Here is a 26,137-nt window from a genome sequence, read left to right as displayed (position 1 = left end):
TCCCAGGTTCGATTCCGGCCAAGGGCACATGCCTGGGTTGCGGGCTCGATCCCCAGTGCGGGGTGTGCAGGAGGCAGCCGATCAATGATTCTCTCTCATCATTGATGTTTCTATCTCTCTCTCCTTCTCTCTTCCTCTCTGAAATGAATAAAGAAATACATTTTTTAAAAATGCTTATTTAAATAAATAAATAAATAAATAAATAGTCCCAAAGAATTCGATCATTGATTAGAGTTACTTTTTATAGCCCCTCATACCCGTTGCTGCCCAGCGTGCTCTATGAGTTGGTCTGCTTTGAACATTCTCCTCATCCAAGTGGCTATTGCTAATAGCGAGAAAGCAGGTAACCCAGTGAGTGAAAACCATGCTCGATAGGAAATCGCCGGAGTGAATGCGTAAGGGAATTTCAGTAAATGCAGCAGATGCATTTTTACACGTGGCCCTTGGGACTGATTTTAGTTTTTAGGAACTAGATTTTTTCCGTCTGTCTTTGCCTCAAGAGGAAACCCAAACGGTGGCTTTTAGGGCTTCTGTTTTCCTTCTCAGTGCGTTCAGGAGAGATAATAATATTAATGAAGTGTGCATTTTGCTATGACAGTGGTTTCCGACAGTTACAGAAATAAGCACTTTTATCTCAACCTTTCCAAGCAGAGCATGTACAACGAGGAGAGCGGCATTATTCACAACGCCTCTTAGTAGGTTAATGGAGCCTGAAACGGCCACTCTCCCTGCTGTTTTCTCCATCATTTTTAACCAAACTTAAAATATGAATGTTTCAGAGTCTAGCAAGGTAAGAGTATCCCATTATTCTTAGCTGAGCACGACGGATGTACAACATTGTTATGAAAACTGGTTTTTATGAAAAATGCAACTTCTGAAAGGTTTTCATTGTTTTGTCATTGTCATTTAGATGGAGGACGTCATAGCACGTATGCAAGATGAGAAAAACGGAATCCCCATTCGCACTGTCAAAAGCTTTCTTTCCAAGATCCCTAGCGTCTTCTCTGGTAAGTTTGCCTCCGTATGGCTCTGTGTTGTCCGGGCCTTCCCCAGAACTACTTAAAATCTCGTCTAGCTTTTCACTCAGGACACTCTCAAACGCATGACTCAGTCGCTACTGACAAAATGCTAACGCCGTATTTCACATCATGTTGGACACTTGAGATGATGATAAAACAAAACAAAGAAGCAGAAATCATGACCCCCATGCTTAGTTGCAAAGACATAGTGAACAAAGGCAAAAGGACAAAAACAATCTCAAAATAAAGATGTTTGGGGCAAACGTGATGTCGACTGTAGATAGGAGCTACGAGAGTGAAAAAAATCAATTCGGGGGGGGCGAGTCAGGAGAATGTTTGTGAAGATCAGTGATGAGCTGAGTTTCAAAAATGAGCCCGGCCGGTGTGGCTCAGTGGTTGAGCATCAGCCTATGAACCAGGAGGTCATGGTTCGATTCCCAGTCAGGGCACATGCCTGGGGTTACGCGCTCAATCCCGAGTAGGGGGCGTGCAGGAGGCAGCCGAGCAATGATGCTCTCTCATCATTGATGTTTGTCTCTCTCTATTTCTCTTTCTCCCTTCATCTCTGAAATCAATGAAAATATATTTAAAACAAAAACAAAATCTTTAACAAGACTCCCTACCTGACGGTCACACTAGCCTCATGGTATGTTCCCTCTTGCTTTCTTGGTCCTAGCCACAGAGGCCACTGTTCATTTCTGATACTTCACTCAGCTCTCCGTTGCCATGGCCACCTTCCACCACAGAGCTGTTTCTTCTATCTGGAATGCTTCCTCCCCTTTGCTGGGGGCGGGGGGGGGGTCCCTCCATTCCCTTTGCTCAACTTAGACCTACTCATCTCAGGGCTACCCCAGTTTCCTTCCTTAAATACACTCATCCAGCCTCAGGTAGTACCTCCAGAAATACCCACCACCACCACCTCACGCCCCGCAAATTCACCGAAAACGAGACACGTTTATTGGCATGCCACCCCGTGACCCTTCAGGGCGTGTGTGTGTTCTCTCATATCCCGGACAGTCAATATTGGGATGATTCTAGATCAGGGGTGGGCAAACTTTTTGACTCGAGGGCCACAATGGGTTCTTAAACTGGACCGGAGGGCCGGAACAAAAGCATGGATGGAGTGTTTGTGTGAACTAATATAAATTCAAAGTAAACATCATTACATAAAAGGGTACGGTCTTTTTTTTTTTTTTTAGTTTTATTCATTTCAAAGGGGCCGGATCCTGCCCGCGGGCCATAGTTTGCCCACGGCTGTTCTAGATCCTGGTGAAGCAAGCCTTCCCCTGTTGGATGCATTTCGTGTCTTTCAATGGATTGACCGGGAGCTGGCTGTGTTCCCCATGTAGCCACAGCAGGCAGCAAGCTGGAATTCTCTCTTCGGTTCCCTGTGAATGGTGTAGGTTTTCATTAAAATTGAATATGCCATGGAGATCAGAAAGGATTGCCGGTGGCAGCTATCAAAGAAAACGGGCTGTTGAACGTTTCTGAAGGTTGAACTTTTAGGGCATGAATTCTCCGGAGCCAGAGCAGCTGGTGCGCGCTCCAAATCGCTAAGCACCGTCAATGGGAAAAGTCATCAGAAATGAGGAGGGAGTTCCGGCCGGCCATTCCTGTAGGTCACGCAGAGCTCTTTTCTGGTTTTTTATTATTAGTTTGAAATGGTGCTTCATTCCAAGAATGTAGGTGATTATGGAGTTGAATCTCTTTGCTCCTTTTCTTTTGCAACTTCAAACGATTCCTCACTGACTTAGTCCTCAATTAGGAGGAGAATTTGTGGTCTCTGTGATGCAGGGCTGTTCTCAGCCATGAAACCCGAGGGGTATATATGAACTTAAAAAATCAAGTTGCCTTGAGTCCTGGCCAGTTTTCTCAGTGGTTAGAGCGTTGGGCTTCAGACTGAAGGGTCTCGGGTTTGATTCTGGGTCAAGAGCATGTGCCTCGGTTGCAGGCTCCATCCCTGCCCTGGTCGGGGCACGTGAGGGAGGCAACCAATCAATGTGTCTTTTTCACATCGATGTTTCTCTCTCTGTCTCTTCCCCTCCCTTCCACTCTCTCCAGGATTACCAAAACAAAACAAAAAAATCAAGTTGCCTTTAAATGTAATAATTTAAGCGTGTCCTTTATTTCTCTAAGGGTCGTATGGATATTTCTCAGTGTCATGGAGAGATGATCTTTGTAGATTTAACCTTATCTTGTGGGTCACGGCCCAGGTAAGGAGGAAAAGGAGCAAGCTTGGTGACGTGAGCTGGGCCAACGCAAGTTTTAATAGCTACGTAGTTTGCATCTAAATGTTTTTGAGAACCGCTTTTAAGATGCCTTATATGACTTAAAACTGATTATTTTTGGAGTCGATGTTGAGACAGTAAAAATAAAGAAGGTGGAATAGATTTCCTTGGGAGACTCTAAGACTAGGTACTTCTGAGATGCTTTAAGAATCTAAGACACTTCTTTTTACTGTGAAATATTTTCTGTCTACCCTTGGGGTGGCTATCCTGGATCTGACAGAAATTCAGAGAGAAACAGATTGCTTTTTAAAAACAATTCTCAAATCTTTGGGCAGAAATGGTGCTTCGAATATGTTGTTTGTATGCCATCCCAAAGAAAACTCAAGAATGCAGAAGGGAAATGTATGAACAGTTCCTAGGAGAAAAAAGTGCCTTGACTATACTGGCAGTTCTTCAAGTCCATTTCTGAAACAAATAAATTCAGGGGCAAAACAAGAAATGTTAACTAGATCGGCAAGAGACATGAACATTTGCCACAAAGAAAGAAAAAAAGTCTTATTATTATTATTATTCTTTTTTGGTCATCTGTTCCACCTCTCTGGTAAAATGACAGGGCGACTGGCGTAGAGTAACTACACAGTCCACCCAGCTGGGAACATGAGAGGCTGAGCCGCCACATAATCAAATAGATAATTTAATTTGTCTCTGCTGTGACAGTCTTCACCCCTCTCGGTTGTCATCCTTTCTTTCTCGTAAAATAGCAACACGCATGATTAGAAGCAGCGAAGAACTCCCAGGCACCGGTCCTAGGTCATGGCCTTTCTAATGGCTAAATGCTACTGAGAGATGAGAAGCTTAGCTGTTTCGTGGGCTCTCGCTGCATTTGTCGAGCAGTGATTTACTTTCAAACGCGGCTGGATCCGTTTGATCTGACCAAGAGGAAAAGCAAGCTCTTACTCATTTTGCGGCCACCAGAATGCTAGGCGAAACGGCAAGATTTCAGGGATTTTATTTTTAGCGGACCGGGCCGCCATGCGGACCGGGCCCAGAAACTCTTTTCTCTTTCATGGGAACTGTAGATGCTGGTCTGCTTCGTGCAATGCTTTCTTAGCATCTAAATTTGCTACTTTATTTATTTTTTATTTATTTTTTAAAAATATATTTTATTGATTTTTTACAGAGAGGAAGGGAGAGGGATAGAGAGTTAGAAACATCGATGAGAGAGAAACATCGATCAGCTGCCTGCTGCACACCCCCTACTGGGGATGCGCCTGCAACCAAGGTACATGCCCTTGACCGGAATCGAACCTGGGACGCTTCAGTCTGCAGACCGATGCGGGGGGGTTGAATCGAGCCTGCAACCCGGGAATGTGTCCTGACAGGGAATCAAATCAATGACCTCCTGGTTCATGGGTCAATCGATGCTCAACCCCTGAGCCACGCCGGTCGGGCCATTCCTGTCTTTGTGTTTCCCAGCACTGTGTTCTTCATGGGATTTATTTCACCTGGCAATTTATCCTCAATGGACACATGACACGATTCTTACCAAAGGCCGTACACATCTGGAGAAGAAAAGAAATGGCGCATTTCCATGAGTAGCCCCTGTGGTACATGCACATACAGACACTCAGCCAATGTTAACGACTTCTCTTAGGACAGCTGATGGCGCGGACATTTGATTACACCCACGACACATCTCACTGCTCAGCGTCTCGGCCGTGGAAAGAGCACACATCTCATTATTGGCTCTGTCGGCATCCAGCGCTGCACGATGCTTTTATCTCTGCGGGGAGCACTGAAAAGGTGGCAACTCTGCTCCGTTGGCGATTACTAGCTTCGATGGGCTGCAGAGTGGAGTACCAGGAAATTGAACGCAATTTTCCAATTTCTCCAGAGTCCAAACACACTCTCCGTTGAAGTTTTGTTATCTGGTTTACGCATCGACTCGCAAAGATAGACTCACCCCGGTGTGCCCTGCAGCACTGTTTGCGGTGGCCCGTGGCAACAACCAAAGTGTCCTTCGAGAGAGGATTGGACAAAGAAGCTGTGGTACATATGCACCAGGAACTGCTCCTCACTCGCAAGAGAAGATGCAATACTGCCATTTGCAAAAAACCTGGATGGATCTTGAGAACACCGTGCTAAGCGAAAAGAGTCAGACAGAGCAAGCTCAGAACCATCTGATGTCACTTATATGTGGGATATAAAACTGAAACTCATAGGCACAGGCAGTAGTGTGGTGGTTACCAGAGGGAAGAGGGGATGGGGGGAGGGTAGTAAAAGGTAAAGGGGGCCAAATATATGGGTGATGGAAGATGATTTGACTTTTGGTGGTGGGCACACAATGCAATATACGGAGCATGTATCATTGAAATGTACACTGAAAGCAATTTTATTAATATCACCCAACAAATTTAATTTTAAAAAGTTTATTTATTTTTTAGAACACTGGACATCCCCAAAATTAATGTAAATATTTTTCAAAGTCTATCTGAAATAGTGAAGAGGGCATATACAGGTTGAAAAGAAACCTGGATTTCAGTTTTACTTCTCAAGATGCAAAGGAAAACAGGAAATCTATATATATAAAAGCCTAATATGCTAAGTGTCTGACCGATAGGTCGACCGTTTGGTTGACTGGTTGACCAGGCGCTATGATGTGCACTGACCACCGGGGGCAGACACTCTGACTGGTAGGTTAGCTTGCTGCTGGGGTCCGGCCAATAGGGACTGGGCAAGATGGGCTGGACACGCCCTGGAACCTCCCACAGTCCTTCCCTGGCCAGTTGGCCCCGATCGGCCCCGATTGCTGGCCAGGCCGAGGGACCCCCCACACCACCACCCATGCACGAATTTGTGCACTGGGCCTCTAGTGTTAAATAACAGCTCGGGCTCTGGTGTATAAATGAACATGAATGTGTTTGGGTCTAACAACTACTGACATTTATTGAACGCTTACAATGTGCTTGGCATTCAACAAATACTAGTTCTTCAGATATATTATTTTACATGTTAGTGTTCCTACAAAGATAAGTAAAATTCAGAGAAGCTAAATAGCCAGGTGATACTGCTAGTAAGCAGTAGAGGTGACATTTGAATCTAGGTAAATCTAGATTCCATAATCCGATTCCATAATCTGATTTTATAAAATCACAAAGAAGCACAGGTCACTGAAATATACATATGAATATATTATATATCATATAGATGCCTATTGTATGATATAACCTATCATAATATGATTCCATAAAATAGTCCTTCCTTGTTTCATTCTGCATTTAGCATGAACAATGCCCCTTTCTTTACAGAGAAATCAGTCTAGTAAGAATGTTCTCAAGGTGACATGGGTAGGAACCAAGTGTCTATTTTTGTTTTAGGGACTTGGTTACTTTATTATTATTATTATTATTTTAATTTTTACTCGAGGATATTTTCCATTGATTTTTTTAGAGAGAGTGGAAGAGAGAGGGAGAGACAGGGAGAAACATCGATGTGGGAGAAACCCATCATTTGGTTGCCTCCTGCACGCACCCCAACCCGGGTCCTGGCCAAGGAGGAGCCTGCAACCGAGCTCCATGCCCTTGACGGGAATCGAACCTGGGACCCTTGGGTCCGCAGGCCGACACTCTACCCACAGAGCCACACCAGCTAGGGCGGGACTTGGTTACTTTATAAGTCTCGGGGCGGGGTTCATTCACCTGACCACACCGGTGCGTATCCAGTGGGAAAGGCTGCGTTTATTGAGGCGATACTAGCAGGCGAGGAGGAGAAGAGAACAGCAGGCTGAGCTGCCCTGAAGGGCACCCGGGCAGCGGAAGGGAACAGAACAAAATCCGGATGAACACGGACAGAACAATGGCTGAAAGGCTCTAGAGAAAGAACCGTGCAGGCAGAACTGGGGCGATCGCGGGTGCCGCTCCGCCAGGCAGCGCGTTGTGATGTTTTTGCTGGAAGAGGGTCTGACCTTCACGTTGTGGAAAAAGCAACATCTGCGAGGCATGGTGGAGTGGGGCGCAATAGAGGGGCGTCTGCCGCACCGAGGGCGCCGGACACACCTCCATTTCTGATCACCACAGGGCATATTTGTATCCCAATTAGCCATTTCCCCTCCCCCTTTTCATTTATTCTTGGGTTCGGATTTCTACGAACTCAGATCATCTGCATAACTGCTCGGCCGGTTTCCATGGGAACAGTTGAGCTTTCTGCGTAAATGTAAGATTTTGTCCTAACTCCCCTTTGTCACATTTTGGCACAGAGAAAATACTTTAGGTAGTTGTTTTTCAATTTCTTCTTTGAGACATTTTCTTATGGGAATCATGCACAAAATTGTTTTTTTGTGTGTGTTTTTTTTTCCTGAGCCAATCCCATTTCCCTCCTGTAAATAGTACTCTACAGAGAAAGGGAGAGAGTTGATTTAAGATGCTCGGCCCAGCCCGGCTTGTGTGGCTCAGTGGTTAGCATCAACCTATGAACCAGGAGGTCACGGTTCGATTCCCGGTCAGGGCACATGCCCGGATTGCTGTCTCGATCCCCAGTAGGGGGCGTGCAGGAGGCAGCCGATGCATGATTCTCTCTCATCATTGATGTTCCTCTCTCCCTTCCTCTCTGAAATCAATAAAAATACATATTTTTAAAATAAACGATTAATGAGTTATAGGTATGACATTTTTTGGTTTTTAAAGCTTTTTGATACCAGACCTTATGTTCCTCTTCGCCTAAGCCCTCGAGAATCCAAAAGGGAAGTAAAAATAGAACTAACATTTCTTTAAAAACTTAAAGAACCAACCTTCTTTGGACGAGACCAAGGAGGTTTCCTTTAATATTTGACTTTTCTCCGCTCCTGCGTTTGGCAGCATCCGGAAGCACAGATCTTATTGAAGTCATTCCTGGCTGAAAGCATTTCTGATCAAACACCAGGAAGCTAAAAATAAGTATTCTACCCCGTCTCCAGCAGTGACAGGATATTTCTCTGAACCTTTCTGATCCGGTGGCCTGCTAGCAAGAGGGCTGGAGTCATTGAAACAACGGCTCTAGAGCAGGCGAGTCCCCAGGTGCCTCCCCAATCCATGCAACTCCTAGTGGAGTCACTGAGTTTATTCTCTGGAAACCCTGGGAAGCTCCTGGTTGGAGAATTCCAGGCAGAAAAGGCCACTAAGTGCAAGTCTATATTATTGAACTTGGGGACCTTGTCCACCTTTCCCAGCCTAATTCCAGGGCCCTGACAGTCACCTGCACACTTCCTGGCTGAGACCTGAGGGCCTTCGCTTCTGGAGAAAGTCACTGAGTCCAGAGCAATGACCTTCGAGTACTGGTATCTGTTTCATCCTAAAGGGATTATCCTATATAACAAAAGCCTAATATGCTAAGTGTCTGGTCATCTAGCCGGCCATTCAACCAATCAAAGCGTAATATGCTATTGATATGCCAAGGCCGCTCAACCTCTCGCTATGACGTGCACTGACCACCAGGGGGCAGGCAGTTGACTGGTCGACCAGGTGCTATGGCGTGCACTGACCACCAGGGGGCAGCCGGTCTGACTGGCAGGTTAGCTTGCTGCAGGGGTCTGGCAGATTGGGACTGAGCAAGATGGGCCAGACACGCCCTGGAGCCCTCCCGCGGTCCCTCCCCGGCTGGCCAACCTCCCGAGTCCCTCCCTGGCCCTGATTGTGCACCAGTGGGGTCCCTCGGCCTGGCCTGCACCCTCTCGCCATCCGGGACCCCTTGGGGATGTCGGAGAGCTGGTTTCCGCCCAATCCTGCAGGCCACGAATTCGTGCACCGGGCCTCTAGTCTATTAATATTAAGCTCAAGAAAAACTGGAGGTTAAAAGAAGGGAATAGGATGGGTGTCCCTCACCTCCTAAATGAGCACTGCTCCATGCTCTCTGAATCATTTTCGATCAATAACATAGATGGTTGTGAATTGATCCCTCATTGTGCTGGTTATAATTATAGTGCCCCTTGTTCAGTCTATTTAACATTACTCTGCTGGCTTCCTCGCTTCTCCATATGGCCTCAATAGATTCTACCTGAATTAAAAAAACAAAAACCCAGAACTCATTTTGCCACTCCGGGCATGATGTTACAAACAAGTGCTAATTACAAAACGACTTGTGTTCTGTTATGTAACTGGCACACTTTGACAGCAGGAAGTATAGTGTTGGTGTTTTTAAAGCTATTTATTGTGCCCTGGCCGGTTTGGCTTAGTGGATAGAGCGTCGGCCTGCGGACTGAAGGGTCCCGGGTTCGATTCGGTCAGGGGGCACGTGCCTGGGTTGTGGGCTTGGTCCCCAGTGGGGGGCGTGCAGGAGGCAGCCAATCAATGATTCCCTCTCATCATTGATGTTTCTATCTCTCTTTTCCTCTCCCTTCCTCTCTGAAATCAATAAAAATATATTAAAAAAAGGAAAAAAAAGCTATTTATTGTGTGTTGTTGTTGATGTTGTGTATTGAGGGGAGCTATGTGACTGTCTCCTGACTCTGTCGTCCCAGGGACCTTGTGAGCTGTAATTTACAGGCCCAGGGACAATAGCTTTGTCACAGCCTGTCCCTTCGCACGTCTCCCCGCCTTCTGCTTTCTTCAGCGCTTGGTACCTGAAGAGAGATTTTTTTTCTGCCCATCCCTGCCCCTGATATTGGATAGTTCCTCTGGCAACAGTCACGTGACTCCAATAAAGACCTCAAGATGCTTTTTAAACTCACACAATGGGTTGACATTTTAAAGTCCTTTGGGGAAGTATAAGCGAGTGAATCGGGATTATTTTTCACAAGTGTGCCGGCGAAGCGAAGAAAAGAATATGTTGAAGATGCTGAAATGGTAACCGAGGGTGACATGACGCAGTATTCGAGTTTACATCTCTCCTTCGTTTGTGGTCCTTGGCTTTCTCGTTCTGTAAAAAGTGTGATGGTGCGTTTATCCTTATCAGCAAACATCAGGTAAAGGGGCAAGCTTGATGAGTCTCTAGAGCAGCGGTTCTCAACCTGTGGGTCGCGACCCCTTTGGCGGTCGAACGACCCTTTCACAGGGGTCGCCTAAGACCATCCTGCATATCAGATATTTACATGATGATTCATAACAGTAGCAACATGACAGTGATGAAGTAGCAACAAAAATAATTTTATGGTTGGGTCACAACATGAGGAACTGTATTTAAAGGGCAGAAGGTTGAGAACCACTGCTCTAGATGAACGGTTCCCAGGACAGATCTGTTATGATGATTCTTCATGAGAGAATTCTTTGGTTGAATAATTGTGGGATATAATGTGTGCTGTATCTTCTTTTTTGGAGTTCACACAAAAAATGCATTAGTATTTTTAAGGTTCTGAGAAGTTCTGAATAGTTTTGTGTTTTTTTTTTTGAGGGAGAGAGAGAGAGAAACATCGATTTGCTATTCCACTCATTTATGCAGTCATTGGTTGATTCCTGTGTGTGCCATGACTGGGATCGAACCTGCAACACTCCAACTAACTGAGCCTCCTGGCCAGGGCAGGAATATCTTTTTTTAAAATATTTCTTAACACGACACTTGTGAGCATATCTGACTATAAACTCCCCATCCTTTTTTTTAATTTTAATTTTTTTGCAGGCAACCTCAATTGCAGCAGCTTAGAATGCACTATGGAGATGCGTGCTCTAGATTAAGAATTCCCAGAGGTTTGGATTTAATGAACAAGTAAAATTAAATAATATATTAGGGGACTGTCATAGAGTCGCTAACTTTATTTTGCCAAATAAAGACATAAAAAAATGCTGTAATCTGATATTACTCTAATTTATTAAAAGGAAGGACATTTTATTACCGAAAAAAATTTAGAAGAGGCAATGCAAAATAAACTTTGAAAAAAGTAGATATATTTAGCTTCATAAAAAAAATGTCAACATCATTTTTCTTTTTCTTGCTCCATTTTGAACTGATGAGACTTTCGTCAGGAACACATAACACTAGGCATTGATGTTGCCTGTGGAACATTCTTTCCTCTTCCATTAGGTATCAGAACCCCCACTTTTCTAGAAGGAGAATTCATTCAGTGTGATTTGTTTGGGGTGCTGTGGGGGCTCACTGTACTCCCTGGTCAAAGGGGTGGGGGTGTGACTAGGGCGGACCCAGCTGAGCCCACCGTCCCCTGATCACAGCCTTCGGATGTCAGCTTCCACCTTTAGTGCTGTGTGGAGAGGATTCTTTTTTAAAGAGGAGCAGTTTTGAAAGACACTGTGGCTGCCCGGCCGGCGTGGCTCAGTGGTTGAGCATCAACCTGTGAACCAGGAGGTCACGGTTCAGTTCCCTGTCAGGGCCCACCTGCCCACGTTGGTCAACCCCCTTGCCTGGGACACTCCTCTTCCCTCTCTCTGAGGGTCTAATTCCTACTTTCTCCCTCTCTCCTCGGATCTAATTCCCAGTTTCTTCACAAGACAGATCAAGTCCTGTACCCTTTGAAGCTCTCTGTGGCTGCCCCAGTGCATTCTGGGTCATGGTTAGATGGCACTTGGCTGTAATGCCCATTTTATGTTAGATCTTGTTAAGAATGTGTCCTATCTTGCCCTGGCTGGTGTGGCTCAGTGGATAGAGCGTCAGCCTGTGGACTGAAGGGTCCCGGGTTTGATTCCAGTCAAGGGCACATGCCCGGGTTGCGGGCTTGATCCCCAGTAGGGGGTGTGCAGGAGGCATCCGATCCATGATTCTCTCATCATTGATGTTTCAATCTTTCTCTTTCTCCCTTCCTCTCTGAAATCAATAAAAAATATATTTTAAAAAGTTCATCCTTTGGCCCTGGCTGGTGTGGCTCAGGAGGTGAGCCGAAAGTTCGCCGGTCATGGCACACGCTTAGGCTGTGGGTTTGGTCCCTGGTCGGGGTGTGCGCAAGAGGCAACCAAAAGATGTTTTTCTCTCACATTGCTGTTTCTCTCTCTCTCCCTCTCATTTCCTCTCTCTCTCTAAAATCAATAAAAACATATTTTTTAAAAAAGATGAATCCTTTGTCCAAACAGATAGGTTAGCTCAGTGCAACACGTGTATGGGACTGAATTGCATGTCATTTTCATTGCAAAGCTTGCCTTGTGTGAGCTATGGAGCCTGCTTTCCTCCACGTGGGAATCTCACCTTTCACTCCAGTGAAAACCTCCTCACCCTTCAAGGACAGTTGAAGTGCCTTTCCCAGTCGCCAGAGGCAGGAACGATTTCTTTCTTCCCAAGATTTCCATCGTCCTTTCTCCCACTCATATCCACATCCATAACCATTTCCTACTCTGGTTACTTATGGAAATGTCTTTCTGACTTCACTTGATTGTGGCCTCTTAATATCACCGTGCTTCCTGGAACATCATAAATATTCAAAGGATTTAATGAATAAACAAATCAATTGACTAGTTTCTGTATTTAGGAAGTGACTGCATAGTCACATGGTTGGACGAGGAATTTTCGCTTGCCTATTCCTGTGACATCATTTGGGCCACAGCCAAAAGGACTGGAGACAGCCTACCAAAACTTAATTCTGTAGAAACCTATAGGCAAATAATAGAGAGTGTATTTATTAGAGAGCCCGGTGAATTTAAAATCGATAGAGTGCTGTGGCCCGTTGATGTTTAAAATTTGATATTTAGATAGCATTGCGTTCAAGGCTCATATCATAAGTACATTCGGATTCTATCTAGACAATGCTGTCTGATGGTTGGACAGTCTCGAGTTTCATAGATTGAGGGGTGGATGTAGACAGAGAGCGCACCGACGGAGATAATTTGGGCTTTCTATATTTGGTGCTATCGTGTGGTGTAGACTTTGCATTTTAAGACCTACAACTCAATAACCGTTGGAAATGTAAGAGTGTGGAAGAAAAGAGCAATTATTTCGCAAAGCAGAGAAGAAGAAAACGCAGGCGTGGTGGTGTGAATCTGGCATCTGACAGCGAAGACTTTTGTAGAAACAGCATTTGACAGTCTTATCTAGAGCCGGCCATCGCCGCCATTTCCCAGGTTCATGTCCAACACCAGGGAGGTGGCCTGCAAAGGAGGTTGTCTTTCTGGCCCCTCCTTGGAATTTTCCTGAGAGTAGGACTTCCGTGATCAGGCCGAAAAGTCCCGCGAATATGCCAGCTGTCCCAAGTGACATTACCTTGCATTGTCCCCTCCTGCCATCATGCCTTTTACTAATACGATACGGCAGAGACAGGTTCACTGTGTAGCGACGCTGAGGAACTGTCATACTGTAAGTGATGTCTCGATGCTTTCATTCTAAGGCGACAGCTTCTGAGACCCATGGACAAGGTCATTTCCTTTTGCTCAGTCCCAGTAGGAAGCGGCTTGTCGCTGGATCTGCATTTTCTCGTGAGCAGGGAGGAGGCCGCAGTCCATCTGAGCTGCGAAATGCAGAGGAATGTTCCTTTCAGGTTCCCCTGCAGCTCTTTAACATTAACCATCGCCACTCAGCATCGTGATGGAGGGAGACTTGACTTGAGCTGGTGAACACGCAATGCAGTAGACGGTGGATGTATTATAGGATTGTATACCTGAGACCAATGTAATTTTTTTTTTTAATCCTCACCCAAGGATATTTTTCCATTGATTTTAGAGAGAGTGGCGGGAGAGAGAGGGAGAGACAGAGAGAAACATCGATGTGAGAGAAACACATCGATGGGTTGCCTCCTGCTTGCGCCCAGACCAGGGCCCGGGCCGGGGAGGAGCCTGCAACCCAGGTATGTGCCCTTGACCGGAATCAAACCTGGGACCCTTCGGTCCGCAGGCCAACATCTATCCACTGAGCCACACCGGCTAGGGCAGAAGCCTCTGTTATTTTATTAACCAATGTCACCCCAATAAATTCATTGAAAAAATAAAGTCCAATTAGAAAACGATCAAAAGTTATTCACCAAAGAGCATAGACGTACATCAGATTAGCATATGAAAACATGTTCAGTATCATTCACCGATGGGAACCTGAGTCTCTCAGGCATTTGCTGGTGGGAGTGTAAAATGGCGTCGCCGCTGTAGGAAATAGTTTGGTCATTTCTTTTTGTACAAAAGCAATTCTATAACAGCGATCGCGTGAGTGAATAAACCCTGGTCCATTCTTCCTCTAGAATAATAATCACAGTCACATGGGCAGCAACCTGGGTGACTCTCCGGCAACCTGTGCCCAGTGAATGAGAAAAAATAGTCAGTGTCAGATGGTTGCCTACTTTCTGAATGACTCTGTTTGTATAACGCTCTTAAAATGACAAAATTACAGAAAGGAAAGATAGATGAGTGGTTGCCAGGGGTTAAGAGCAAGGGAGTGTGCCCACGGAAGGGCACCCTGAGGGAAGTTGTAGTCATGGCAATGTTTTGTGTCTTCCTCGTATCAGTGCCAGTAAGCTGGTTGGGCTATTGTCCTGTCGTTTTGAAAAATGTTCCCTTTCGGAGGACTCTGTAAAGGATCCATGAGATCTCTCTGTATTGCTTTTTACAATGGCCTGTGAATCTGTAACTATTTTGAAATTAAACGTTTCATTAAAAATGCTTAGCTATGGCCCTGGCCGGTTTGGCTCAGTGGGTAGAGTGTCAGCCTGCAGACTGAAGGGTCCCAGGTTCGATTCCTGTCAAGGGCATGTACCTTGGTTGCCAGGCACATCCCCAGTGCAGGAGGCAGCTGATCGATGCTTCTCTCTCATCGATGTTTCTAGCTATCCTTCTCCCTTCCTCTCTGTGGGAAATCAATAAAATATATTTTAAAAAATACTTAGCTATGGATCTAAAAAACATATATAGAAGAGCTTTATCTGAGGAGAACAACAAAACCCTGATGGAAGACATCATCAAAGAGCTAAGTAAGTGGAGAGATAGTTCATGTTCATGGGGAGGAAGATATTGTCTAGATGTCGGTTCTTCAGCTTCATGGAATCCCAATGAAAATTGAAGCAAGTCATTTTATGGATGTGGATTCTAGAATTCACACGGAGAAGCAGAAGACCCACAACAGCCAACATGATGGAAGGAGAGCAACGTTGGAGTACTAACAGCTACCTGACTTCAGGACTTCCTATAAAACAGTAACCAAGGCAGGCGAGTGTTGGTAAAAGAATAGAAAAATGGGTCAATGGAACACAGCAGACCCACATAAATATAGTCAATGATCTTTGACAAAGGAGTCAAGGCCATCGATACAACGAAGGAAAGATAGTCCCGTCAACAAAATGGTGCTGAAACAACTGGACAGGCACAAAAAGGAATCTAGACACAGACCTCACCCCCCCCACACCCCAAAAATATTACTCAACATGGATCGCAACCCTAAATGTAAAATGCAAAACTCCTAGAAGACAACAGAGGAGGAAACCCAGATGGCCACTGGTATGGCAACGACTTTTCAGATACGACACCAAAGCCACCATCCATGAAAGAAATCAGTGATGAGCTGGACATCATTAAAATGAAAGCTTTCTGCCCTGGCTGGTTTGGCTCAGCGGATAGAGCGACGGCCTGCAGACTAAAGGGTCCCAGGTTCAATAACTCCTAGAAGACAACAGAGGAGGAAACCCAGATGGCCACTGGTATGGCAACGACTTTTCAGATACGACACCAAAGCCACCGTCCATGAAAGAAATCAGTGATGAGCTGGACATCATTAAAATGAAAGCTTTCTGCCCTGGCTGGTTTGGCTCAGTGGATAGAGCGACGGCCTGCAGACTGAAGGGTCCCAGGTTCAATACTAGTCAAGGGCACAGGCCCGGGTTGCAGGCTCGATCCTTAGTAGGGGGTGTGCAGGAGGCAGCCAATCGATGATTCTCTCTCGTCATTGATGTTTCTGTCTCTCTCCCCTCTCTCTTTCTCTCTGAAATCAATTTAAAAAATGTAAAAGAAGTATATTTTTTTAAAAAAAGATGAAAACTTCCTGTGCTATGAAAGGCGATGTCAAGAGAACGAGAAGATCCGCCACAGACTGGGAGAAAACATTTGCAAAAGACACGTCTGATAAAGGACTGTTGTCCAAAATAAGCAAAGAATTCTTAAAACTCAACAAGAAGAAAACAAACAACCTGATGAAAAATGAGCCCAGGACCTTATCACACACAGCAACAAGGGGGATGTACAGAAGCCAAGGGAGCCTCAGAAAAGATGCTCCACATCCTAAGGCACCGGAGAAATGCTAATTAAAACAACCAGGTACCACCGCGCACCCGGCAGCGTGGCCCACATCCAGGCACTGCCAACACCAAACGCCAGTGAGGCTGTGATGCCGGCAGGGATGCCAAACACGGTCCAGCCGCGTTGGGCAACTGTTCGGTGGCTTTTTACAACACGAAACTGGCCCTGTCATCAAATCGTTCTGCTCCATGGCATTTGCCCAGAGGAGTTAAAAGCCGTCCGCACGAGAACCCGCTCGTGAGTGTTGAGCAGAGCTTGGTTCAGAATTGCCAAACTGAGAAGCCACCGAGGTGTCCTTCGGCTTCGTCAGCCTGGGCTTAGGCACCATGAACCGGGGGGTTTAGAAACAACTAGAATGTACTTGTCACGGTTCTGGAGGTTGGAAGTCTGGAATCCAGGTGCCCCTTGGGTGCTGGGAGGGACCCCCTTCCAGGCTGCTGACTTCTTGTTGGACCCTCACATGGACTAAGAGGCCTGGGGAGTTCTCTGACCTCTTCTTTTATTTCCTCTTCTCCCTTAACTTTATTTATATAGATAGATTTATTTAGATATAAGATACATATGTATATAGATATATAGATATATATAGGTGTAGATATGTATCTACAGATAGATAGATGGATAGATATATAGATATAGATATTAGAGAGGAAGGGAGAGGGAGAAAGATAGAAGCATCAATGATGAGAATCATTGATTGGCTGCCTCTTGCATGCCCCCTACTGGGGGTCAAGCCTGCAACCCAGGCAAGTGCCCCGACCGGGAACTGAACCATGACCTCCTGGTTCATAGTTCAACGCTCTACCACTGAGCCACGCCAGCCGGGCTTCCCCCTTAACTTTTATGGAGTTCTGGCTCTGACCAGGACATGAATACCTAAAACTAGGCTAGGAAGGAAAGTTTCCCATTTCTTGAATTATGTAATTTCCAATTAGGCTTCTTGGTATTTTTTTTATGCTCAGCAAATAAAAAAAGAAAACTTTTAAAAAAACTTCCCCTAAAAGCATTTTTAAATCCCTTTTCACACCACGACAAAAAAAGTAGTCCTGTTTGGAACGGTCGGCTTTCTTCAAAAGCGTGGACACCTTCCGGGGGCTGCTCACATGGGCTCCCCAAATAGATGTGCAGATGAGGACATGGCGCGGGGAGCCTGGATCGTGCATAAGGTTGGGGTGCTGAGAAGTCTACCTTCGTCAGGGTCACCTCATACATATGTGAAAACGTATTTCCCCTTCTCTTTTTTCAAGGGAACACCTTAGGCTATAAGGTTGCACACAACACTTGGCAATCCCTTCCTTTCCTCAGAGCTTCCTGAGGAGCTAAGTAAATCCATCTTCTCAAAATGCATTTAGCCCTGGCCCGCTTCGATTCCGGTCAAGGGCACATGCCTGGGTTGTGGGCTCAATCCCCAGTAGGGGGCGTGCAGGAGGCAGCCGATCAGTGATTCTCTTGCATCATTGATGTCTCTCTCTCTCTCTCTCCCTCTCCCTTCCTCTCTGAAATCAATAAAAATATATATTTTTAAAAAATATCCCACTCAGCCCTCGCCAGTATGGCTCAGTGGATAGAACATCGGCCTGTGGACTGAAAGGTCCTGGGTTTGATTCTGGTCAAGGGCACATGCTGGGATTTCGGGCTTGATCCCCAGTGTGGGGCGTGCAGGAGGCGGCCGATCCATGATTCTCATCATTGATGTTTCTATCCCTCCCTTCCTCTCCCTCCCTGTCTGAAATCACTAAAAATATCAAAATGCATTTAAATCAAGGGCAGCTGTGAAAGGAACAATGGAAAAAGAAGAACTCTCAACACTTGAAGTTATTTTTAGAATGCATGCCTGTCGACTTCGATGGTGGGTATGAGTGTACTCGAAACTTTTAGGACATTATGGCCAAGTTGGATCACCCAGTTAATTCTGAAATTTGTTTTGAGCTCCTTTGCAGCTAGAATTACTCAGCCCTGGTTAATGTATGTGACTCACTTGTCAGATTTCAGGTGGGCAGGCTGCACGTCAGCCAGTCTCCAAGAGAGGCTGACATGGGATTTCAGTTCACACGAAATTTCATTCACGCAGCCCTGATGCAGCCTGTCATGGATGCTCAACTATTTCCATTCATATTTTTTGCATTTTATGTGGAAATGAGAAAACCAAATTTAATAGTAATGAAAATCCCAGGCACATCACTCCTCTTACTTTAATTCCCATTTCTGCTCATGTTTTCTTTTTCTAAAAATATATTTTTATTGATTTCAGAGAGGAAGGGAGAGGGAGAGAGAGAGAAACCTCAATGATGAGAGAGAATCATGGATCGGCTGCCTCCTGCACGCCCCACACTGGGGATCGAGCCCACAACCTGGGCATGTGCCCTGACCGGGAATCGAACTGTGACCTCCTGGTTCCTAGGTCGATGCTCCACCGCTGAGCCACGCCAGCCGGGCTCTGCTCATATTTTCACCATTCATTCGATTCACGATGCCACTGGCCTGGGGAACCTCGAATCCTCATTTAGTTAATTCTCCAACTCACCGAAGGCCTGAAGCAGGTCTCCGATTTAGTGTTAATTCACTTGCACACTGAGCTGGTCCAGAGCCTTATCCTTTCCACCCTGGACCGCAGCCCGTAGGAATGTTGACGCCCTGCTTTCTTTCTATCTGGTCTGAGGCTCTCCCCATGCACGGCCAGTCAAATTCCTTGAACTTGCTTTGACAAGGTCATCTTCTGCTCAGAAACAATGTGTCTCTGTCTCTGACTGATTTATAGAAAAATAACCCAAATTCTTTAGCCTGGATTTCAAGGCCTGCTGGCTGCAGTATGGACACTTGCTAGCTCCATGATCCTGTTACTCCCAGCGAGCAGTGTACAGAAAGTGTGCAATGGGTGGTTTTTGTGGACTGCTCTCCACGTTTGAACTCTGACACACGCCCCTTCAGCAACGAAATTTCTGTCTTGTTCATATTTCAAAATTTACCTCCAACCTAACGTTTTCTGCAGATTCTTCATCATCTCTCCTGTATACTAGTATGAGTGCCAAAAGTGAAGAATTCTTGAAATGAATATATATATAGACAAATGTTTACATATATTTGTGTTTTTCTTTTTTTCTTTTTCCAGGGTCAGACATTGTTCAGTGGTTAATAAAGAACTTAACTATAGAAGATCCAGGTAAATAAATCATTTTCCCATTGATTGAATTATTTTTGTGGTTTTAAGAAGTATGTTTCTACTCTGACAAGCAAACAAACCTGAAAAAGTTATAATTACACTTAGCTACGATGGTAGCATTTACGCAGATTTAATGGTAGTCAACATATATCCATCTAAAATGTATTTGGTCTGTGTTGACCATTTTTTACGTATTTGATATTCCATTTTATAAAACTTGATTTGGGTGGCGATTGTCAGAATGGAGGGATTGTGTGCCTGTTCATGTGCTATTGAGCATGGAATTTATAGCAAATGATCAGGAGGGAATGAGATTTCTCTTCGTAAAACACCTAAAAGTAAATCTCATTAATTTATAATTGCCTTAGCTCCATTTTTGCATGAGGTCTGAGAACGTTGTTAGTTTCCATCATGCCCACGTGATTCTTTTTAATGCTCTTATTTAAATCGCGGATCCCTTCCCTGTGGTGGACAGTGTGTCTATCCTGCAGTTCTAATCTGATTTGCAGGGCATGGGAACAGCTCTGCATCGCCTGGGACAAATTCCTACGTATGTGAGGAATCCTTAATGCCTTTTAAATAGTATCTTGTAAGAGCCTTCACAGGTGGCAAACAGCTCACATCGCTGAAATGAAAATACGATGTATTTGTTTACAAAAGATGCTGAGAAAACAAAACAAAAAATTGGGATTATAGTGACTGAGATGGTCGTGGCAGAGAAAGATGGAAATACACTAACTACTCAACCCATCTTCCCCTTGATTAGAACAGAATTCTGCTTCGCTTTGCTCCTACCTCTTATTCCACCTTAGAACGCCCTGGAAATAACAGCACATGGAGGTGCAGACATTTTATTTTTCTCCATTTTGAGCTGACTTTATAAAAGCCATGTTATCATAAAGTGTAGCTCTCATTCTAAACGCCTATATGCATCCCCTGTTCCTTTGGTACATGAGCTTTGAAAACACTGTACTTATCCTAGCAGGTTAAGTGGAATTAAAACAATTAAGTCAAGATGAAGCGGCCCTTGCCAGCATCATATTATGACTAGGTGAAAAGAGGTGATAATTATTGGGAAAGGAAGCCACAGTCGTACCAAGATTACACTGTGGCCTCCGTTTAGTAGCATGCCTGACTTTATTATAAACTGTGGCACCAGCCGTAGCCGGTTTGGCTCAGTGGGTAGAGCGTAGGCCTGTGGACTGAAGGGTTCCAGGTTTGATTCCAGCCAGGGGCACATGCCTGAGTTGTGGGCTCAATCCCCAGTAGGGGGCATGCAGGAGGCAGCCAATCAATGATTCTCTGTCATCGTTGATGTTTCTATTTCTCCCTCTCCTTTCCTCTCTGAAATTAATAAAAATATATTTTAAAAAATAAAAATAAAATATAGCACCAGACGGAGGACCCCGGCGCGCGCGCACACACACACACACACACAACCAAAAACAAACTAAACAGGCACAATCGCTGATAACCAGGAGCCTGATTTTCAAGGAATATTATTGCTCAAAGAATGAAGATGATTCAAAAGCATATTTTTTTGTAAGTTAAGATTGAAAGTGTACCTCAGTGACAGTATGAGAAGCAGGGAAAATATACAGATACAATAAGCGAGTAAGAGACAATTATTGCTTATAATTTATCCATGAGATATCATTATAGCTATAATGAGTATAAAACTGATTTTATTTGCTTGTTTGGCGGTTTAAGGATGCTTTAGAGCTCCATTTGAAGATACATACAAAGACAGTCAGTCATGTCTGGGGGGCATACTATCCTTTAGTCATACTTATGACAGGCTGCAAAATTAATTTTTGTTTGTCTGGTTGTTTTACTTTTTAATGAGCTAATTTACCCTCTACTGAGTGAAGAGTTCTATGCTAGATTTTTAAGAAAAGCAAGACGCACTGATGATTGTTCTGAAGATAGAAGAGACTTTGCCCATAGAAAATGAATCAATCTGGCAGCCTGGTTCTCATGAAATGGGGCCAAGAACATAGGTGACATTCTGAAAGTTCCTCTCATGGTGGCATGGGTGAAACCAATCATACCATTTGGAACTGTTCCTAAAGAGAGATTAAACCATTATTAGAAGGCCAGGTCTAATTGGAACCCCGTAAATTCTCTGAAAATATTTAAAAATAAGAGAGGAGCCGGGCCAGCGTGGCTTAGTGGTTGAGCATCGACCTATGAACCAGAAGGTCACGGTTTGATTCCTGGTCAGAGCACGTGCCGGGGTTGCAGGCTCGATCCCCAGTAGGGGGTGCACAGGAGGCAGCCGATCCATGATTCTCTCTGATCACTGATGTTTCTATCTCTTTCTCTTTCCCTCTCCCTTCCTCTCTGAATCTATAAAAATATTTTTTTTAAAGAAAGAAAGAAGCCCTAACTGGTTTGGCTCAGTGGATAGAGCATTGGCCTGTGGACTGAGGGATCCCAGGTTCGATTCCGGTCAAGGGCATGTACCTTGGTTGCGGGCACATCCCCAGTAGGGGGTGTGCAGGAGGCAGCTGGCCGATGTTTCTCTCTCATCGATGTTTCTAACTCTCTATCCCTCTCCCTTCCTCTCTGTAAAAAATCAATAAAATATATTAAAAAAGAAAGAAAGAAAATAGAGAGACTTTCTTGTGGGCTTTGCTCTAGGAAAAATCCTTCCTAGGTTCCCATGACCCTCATGGCACAGAAAGGGTTTCGCTGTCGAAGAGAAGATGAAACGTCCCAGGGTTACCCACCCATAGCTTCCAGGTCATTCGTTTTTCTCTAAGTAAAGGCCACGATGGATGCTAATCAGCTGCAGGGAAATGCTCTCAATGTTCTGCAACAGCCCAAGAAAGTTGCTTTTATTCTGGGGGAAAAAAGCGTTTATGAGCAAATGGAAGCTCCTGTTGGAGACAAACCGTGATATATCGGTTGAAATAAGCTCACGCTGGAACCCAGCCAAGCACAGCCAGGACATAGCCAGAGTCTCAGAAAAAGATAAATTCATCGGCTGGAAATGTATCTCGGGGCCTAAAATAATAGCATATTAAGTGAAATAACACCTGTAGGTGATGCTTTTTTCTTTCTGGGAGAGTTCCAGACATTTTCAAGCCATTAACAGGCATCCGGACACCCTGTCGATAACCTCTCTGGTTGAACAGGATTCAAGGGCAGGGCTCTGGCTTCCAGCTTAGAAAAGTAGCAGGTGCAGACACTTATTTTCTGAAAGTTCAGGCAAACTGAGTAGGCCAGCTTTTTGGGAATACTGTTGGCAAATAGTAGGAGATAAGACCAGCGGTTCTCAACCTGTGGGTCGAACGACCCTTTCACAGGGGTCGCCTAAGACCATCCTGCATATCAGATATTTACATGACGATTCATCACAGTAGCAACATGACAGTTATGAAGTAGTAACGAAAATAATGTTATGGTTGGGTCACACCATGAGGAACTGTATTTAAAGGGCCAGAAGGTTGAGAACCACTGGACAAGACAAAGATGGTGGAGGTTTGGATCACACCACACCCTGCCTCGCTCTTCTGAGCTATTTCGACTCGGCCAGGTGTGCGACAGAAGGAGAATATCTTGTCCTTCCACAGTAGGTACATTCACCTGGCCTTGCTTTTTTATAAACATGCACCCTCAGTATTATTCATTGCTTCCCAGCTCTCCACGGTGCCCCCAAATTTGATACATATGCCTAATTTCCCAGCAGATGTGCAATGGCAGCCGAATAAATTTTTGGTCACTGAGGCAGTACCATCAACAGGAATAAACCATTGAAAACATGAAAGACTTTTTAATCCATTAACCTCACTTGATTTTTTAAAAAATATATATTTTTCTTGACTTCACATTTCTGGAACTACTGTGAGAATCCTTGAGCTAAAGAACTATATTAGCTACTTGTCTAAGAAACATAAATAAATTGCATATAAATATACACAAACATAAAGGAATCTCACTCTTTTGTATTTTCTATATACATATACACTTGTTAGAATAAAAAATTTATTTTGCACAGTTTCTTATTGCCCAGACGTCAAGTTAGCAAACTTATGTCATCCCTGCACAAATACAGCAATAGCTCTCCTAATCAAATTTGATTAATCCTTTGTTGGAAGCAGTTGTTGGCTGCTGTAGACCGAGTATGACAGTTGCAGTGTTATGTTCTGTTTTCCAGCCTGTTGGGAAAATACAATGTTTTCATTGTCAAATAAGCCTCATCCTTGTCCATATCTAGAATACTGTGTAAATAAAATACTGTCTATAGTAAAAGCTAGAGCAGTTTGAACACTCACAGGACGGTAGGCTCACTTAGCACAGCGTAAGTGGTTTAACATTCCCTGCTAAAATCACCGTTAGTGATCCATTAGAACGATCACTGATAGTATTTGATATTTATGATATCAGCCAGGGGGTGATGCAAGTGGGAGCACTTTTAAAAGTTTAAAGTGCTGCCCAGCTGGCGTGGCTCAGTGGTTGAGCATCAACCTAGGAACCAGGAGGTCACGGGTCCGATTCCCGGTCAGGGCACATGACCCAGTTGCGGGCTTAATCCCTAGTAGGGGGGGCGTGCAGGAGGCAGCTGATCAATGGTTCTCTCTCATCATTGATGTTTCTCTCTCTCTCCCCCTTCCTCTCTGAAATCAGTAAAAAGATATTTAAAAAAACAAATAAAGAAATAAATAAAAGTATAAAGTGCTATATACATGCAAATAGAATTGTTTGTGGGTGTGTGGATCAACATGAACATATAGCAAAACACGCCCCATCTATAAAATGAAGGAGTCAGATTCTGAGATTTTGGTGATCCATTAGAACGATCACTGATAGTATTTGATATTTATGATATAAGCCAGGGGGTGATGCAAGTGGGAACACTTTTAAAAGTTTAAAGTGCTGCCCAGCTGGCGTGGCTCAGTGGTTGAGCATCAACCTAGGAACCAGGAGGTCACGGGTCCGATTCCCGGTCAGGGCACATGCCCCAGTTGCAGGCTTAATCCCTAGTAGGGGGGCGTGCAGGAGGCAGCTGATCAATGGTTCTCTCTCATCATTGATGTTTCTCTCTCTCTCTCCCTCTCCCTTCCTCTCTGAAATCAGTAAAATATATATTTTAAACAAAGAAAGAAATAAAGAAATAAAATGAAAGTCTAAAGTGCTATTATATACATGCAAATAGAATTGTTTGTGGGTGTGTGGATCCACATGAACATATAGCAAAACACACCCCATCTATAAAATGAAGGAGTCAGATTCTGAGATTTCGGAATCCTCTCTGCGTTTCAGTATTCCATACCTTTGTGTTGTGTTCTTGTCATCACGGGGTGGGGCTCAACCCTGCACAGTCACTGCCAGCAACCAGAGCTGTCCTCCTTCCTCCTGGGAACGAGCTGAACGAAGAAGAAAAGGTACAAAGCGAGGTTTTTTGGGTGCGAGAATGTGCTCACAGGAAACATGACGAAGTGTCTCTCTCACATCGATGTTTCTCTCTCTGTCTCCCACCCTACCCTGCCCTTCCACTCTCTCTGAAAATCAGTGGAATATGACCGCAGGTGAGGATTAACAACAACAAAAGGAACCATGACAGAGCCCTACACTTCCTGTACATCAGTCATTTAAAAAGGTTTTCACGCCTTTTTTTTTGTTTCCGTGCAACAGTGGAGGCCCTCCATTTGGGAACGTTGATGGCTGCCCACGGCTACTTCTTCCCAATCTCAGATCACGTCCTCACCCTCAAGGATGACGGCACCTTCTACCGGTTTCAAGTAAGTTTAAGGAAGATATTCTTTGACAGTAAAGCAGACATCTTATTTTGTTTGTTAATTGTTTTGACAGGAAATTTGAAAATTATAACTTATTTAACGTAGGCTAGTTAGTAACAGTCTGTTAAATTTAAGACATAAGAATATTAAACGAAGAAAGATGGCTTGTGCTTGTAAATCTAATAATCATAGAATCTTAAAACCCAGATTTTAAAAGACAAAAACGACAGAAAAGCCAGGAAAAACTGAATCCCTACTATGGTATCTACCAAGACATTGCAGTCCAGGTGTTCACTTCCATGTCAGGGGACGGCTCCAGGAAGCAGAAGGTTCTGTATTACATTGAACTGAAATTCAGCTCCGTGGAAGGATTTTAAAAAATCATGAATTAAAATGGAAAACTTGTAATATCATGTTTACAATTGTTCCACTGAATGATTGAGATTCTAGCCATCATTACAAATCTGAAAAAAAGCTTCAGGGCATGAGTTTGAGGCAAACAGAACCCTTCATTTCATTGGCATGCAACAATATGTAAATCTGTCTCAATTTTTAGTACATTTTTTAATCATGTCATTTTGTATTAATGTAAACTTGCAGTTGTCTAATTTTCATCTCGTCGCTAATTGGAATTGAGGTCTGATGTGATTTTCCCGGCCTCTTTTATGACTTTCACTACATTAAAAATGTGCCAACGGTTATTGAGAAATGGCTGGACAGTTTTGGATCGGTTTTATCATACCTAAAGAAGCCAACACTCGCACATGAAAATGTCCTAATGTCTATGCAGACTGTAAAAGCATAGTTTTTAAAATTCTAGCAAACTACAAGGGTTTGCTAGTTATTCAATTGCCTTTTACTATAAATAAAAAAA

The 26,137-nt window shown here is 44.3% G+C and overlaps 1 protein-coding gene across 3 annotated transcripts in view; it reads left to right on the top strand.

Moving 5' to 3' along the window:
- Positions 1 to 908: 908 nt before the first annotated feature.
- RGS7 (regulator of G-protein signaling 7) overlaps positions 909 to 26,137 on the top strand; it is a 63,751-nt gene continuing 38,522 nt past the window's right edge. The window contains exons 1-3 of one of the 3 annotated variants that reach the window (XM_005856373.2): positions 909 to 1,007; positions 19,469 to 19,519; positions 25,160 to 25,266. In XM_005856373.2, the coding sequence (XP_005856435.1) occupies positions 911 to 1,007; positions 19,469 to 19,519; positions 25,160 to 25,266 (255 nt within the window). In that variant the 5' untranslated portion in view covers positions 909 to 910. Of the gene's footprint in view, positions 1,008 to 19,468; positions 19,520 to 25,159; positions 25,267 to 26,137 lie in introns of those variants that run through there. The other 2 variants (XM_005856372.2, XM_014535880.1) reach the window with 2 other exon arrangements.

Source organism: Myotis brandtii, unplaced genomic scaffold, assembly GCF_000412655.1.
Source record: "Myotis brandtii unplaced genomic scaffold, ASM41265v1 scaffold1026, whole genome shotgun sequence".
Lineage (NCBI taxonomy): Eukaryota > Metazoa > Chordata > Mammalia > Chiroptera > Vespertilionidae > Myotis > Myotis brandtii.
Note: the sequence above shows the minus strand (reverse complement) of the source record. Positions and strands in the feature narration are given on the sequence as shown.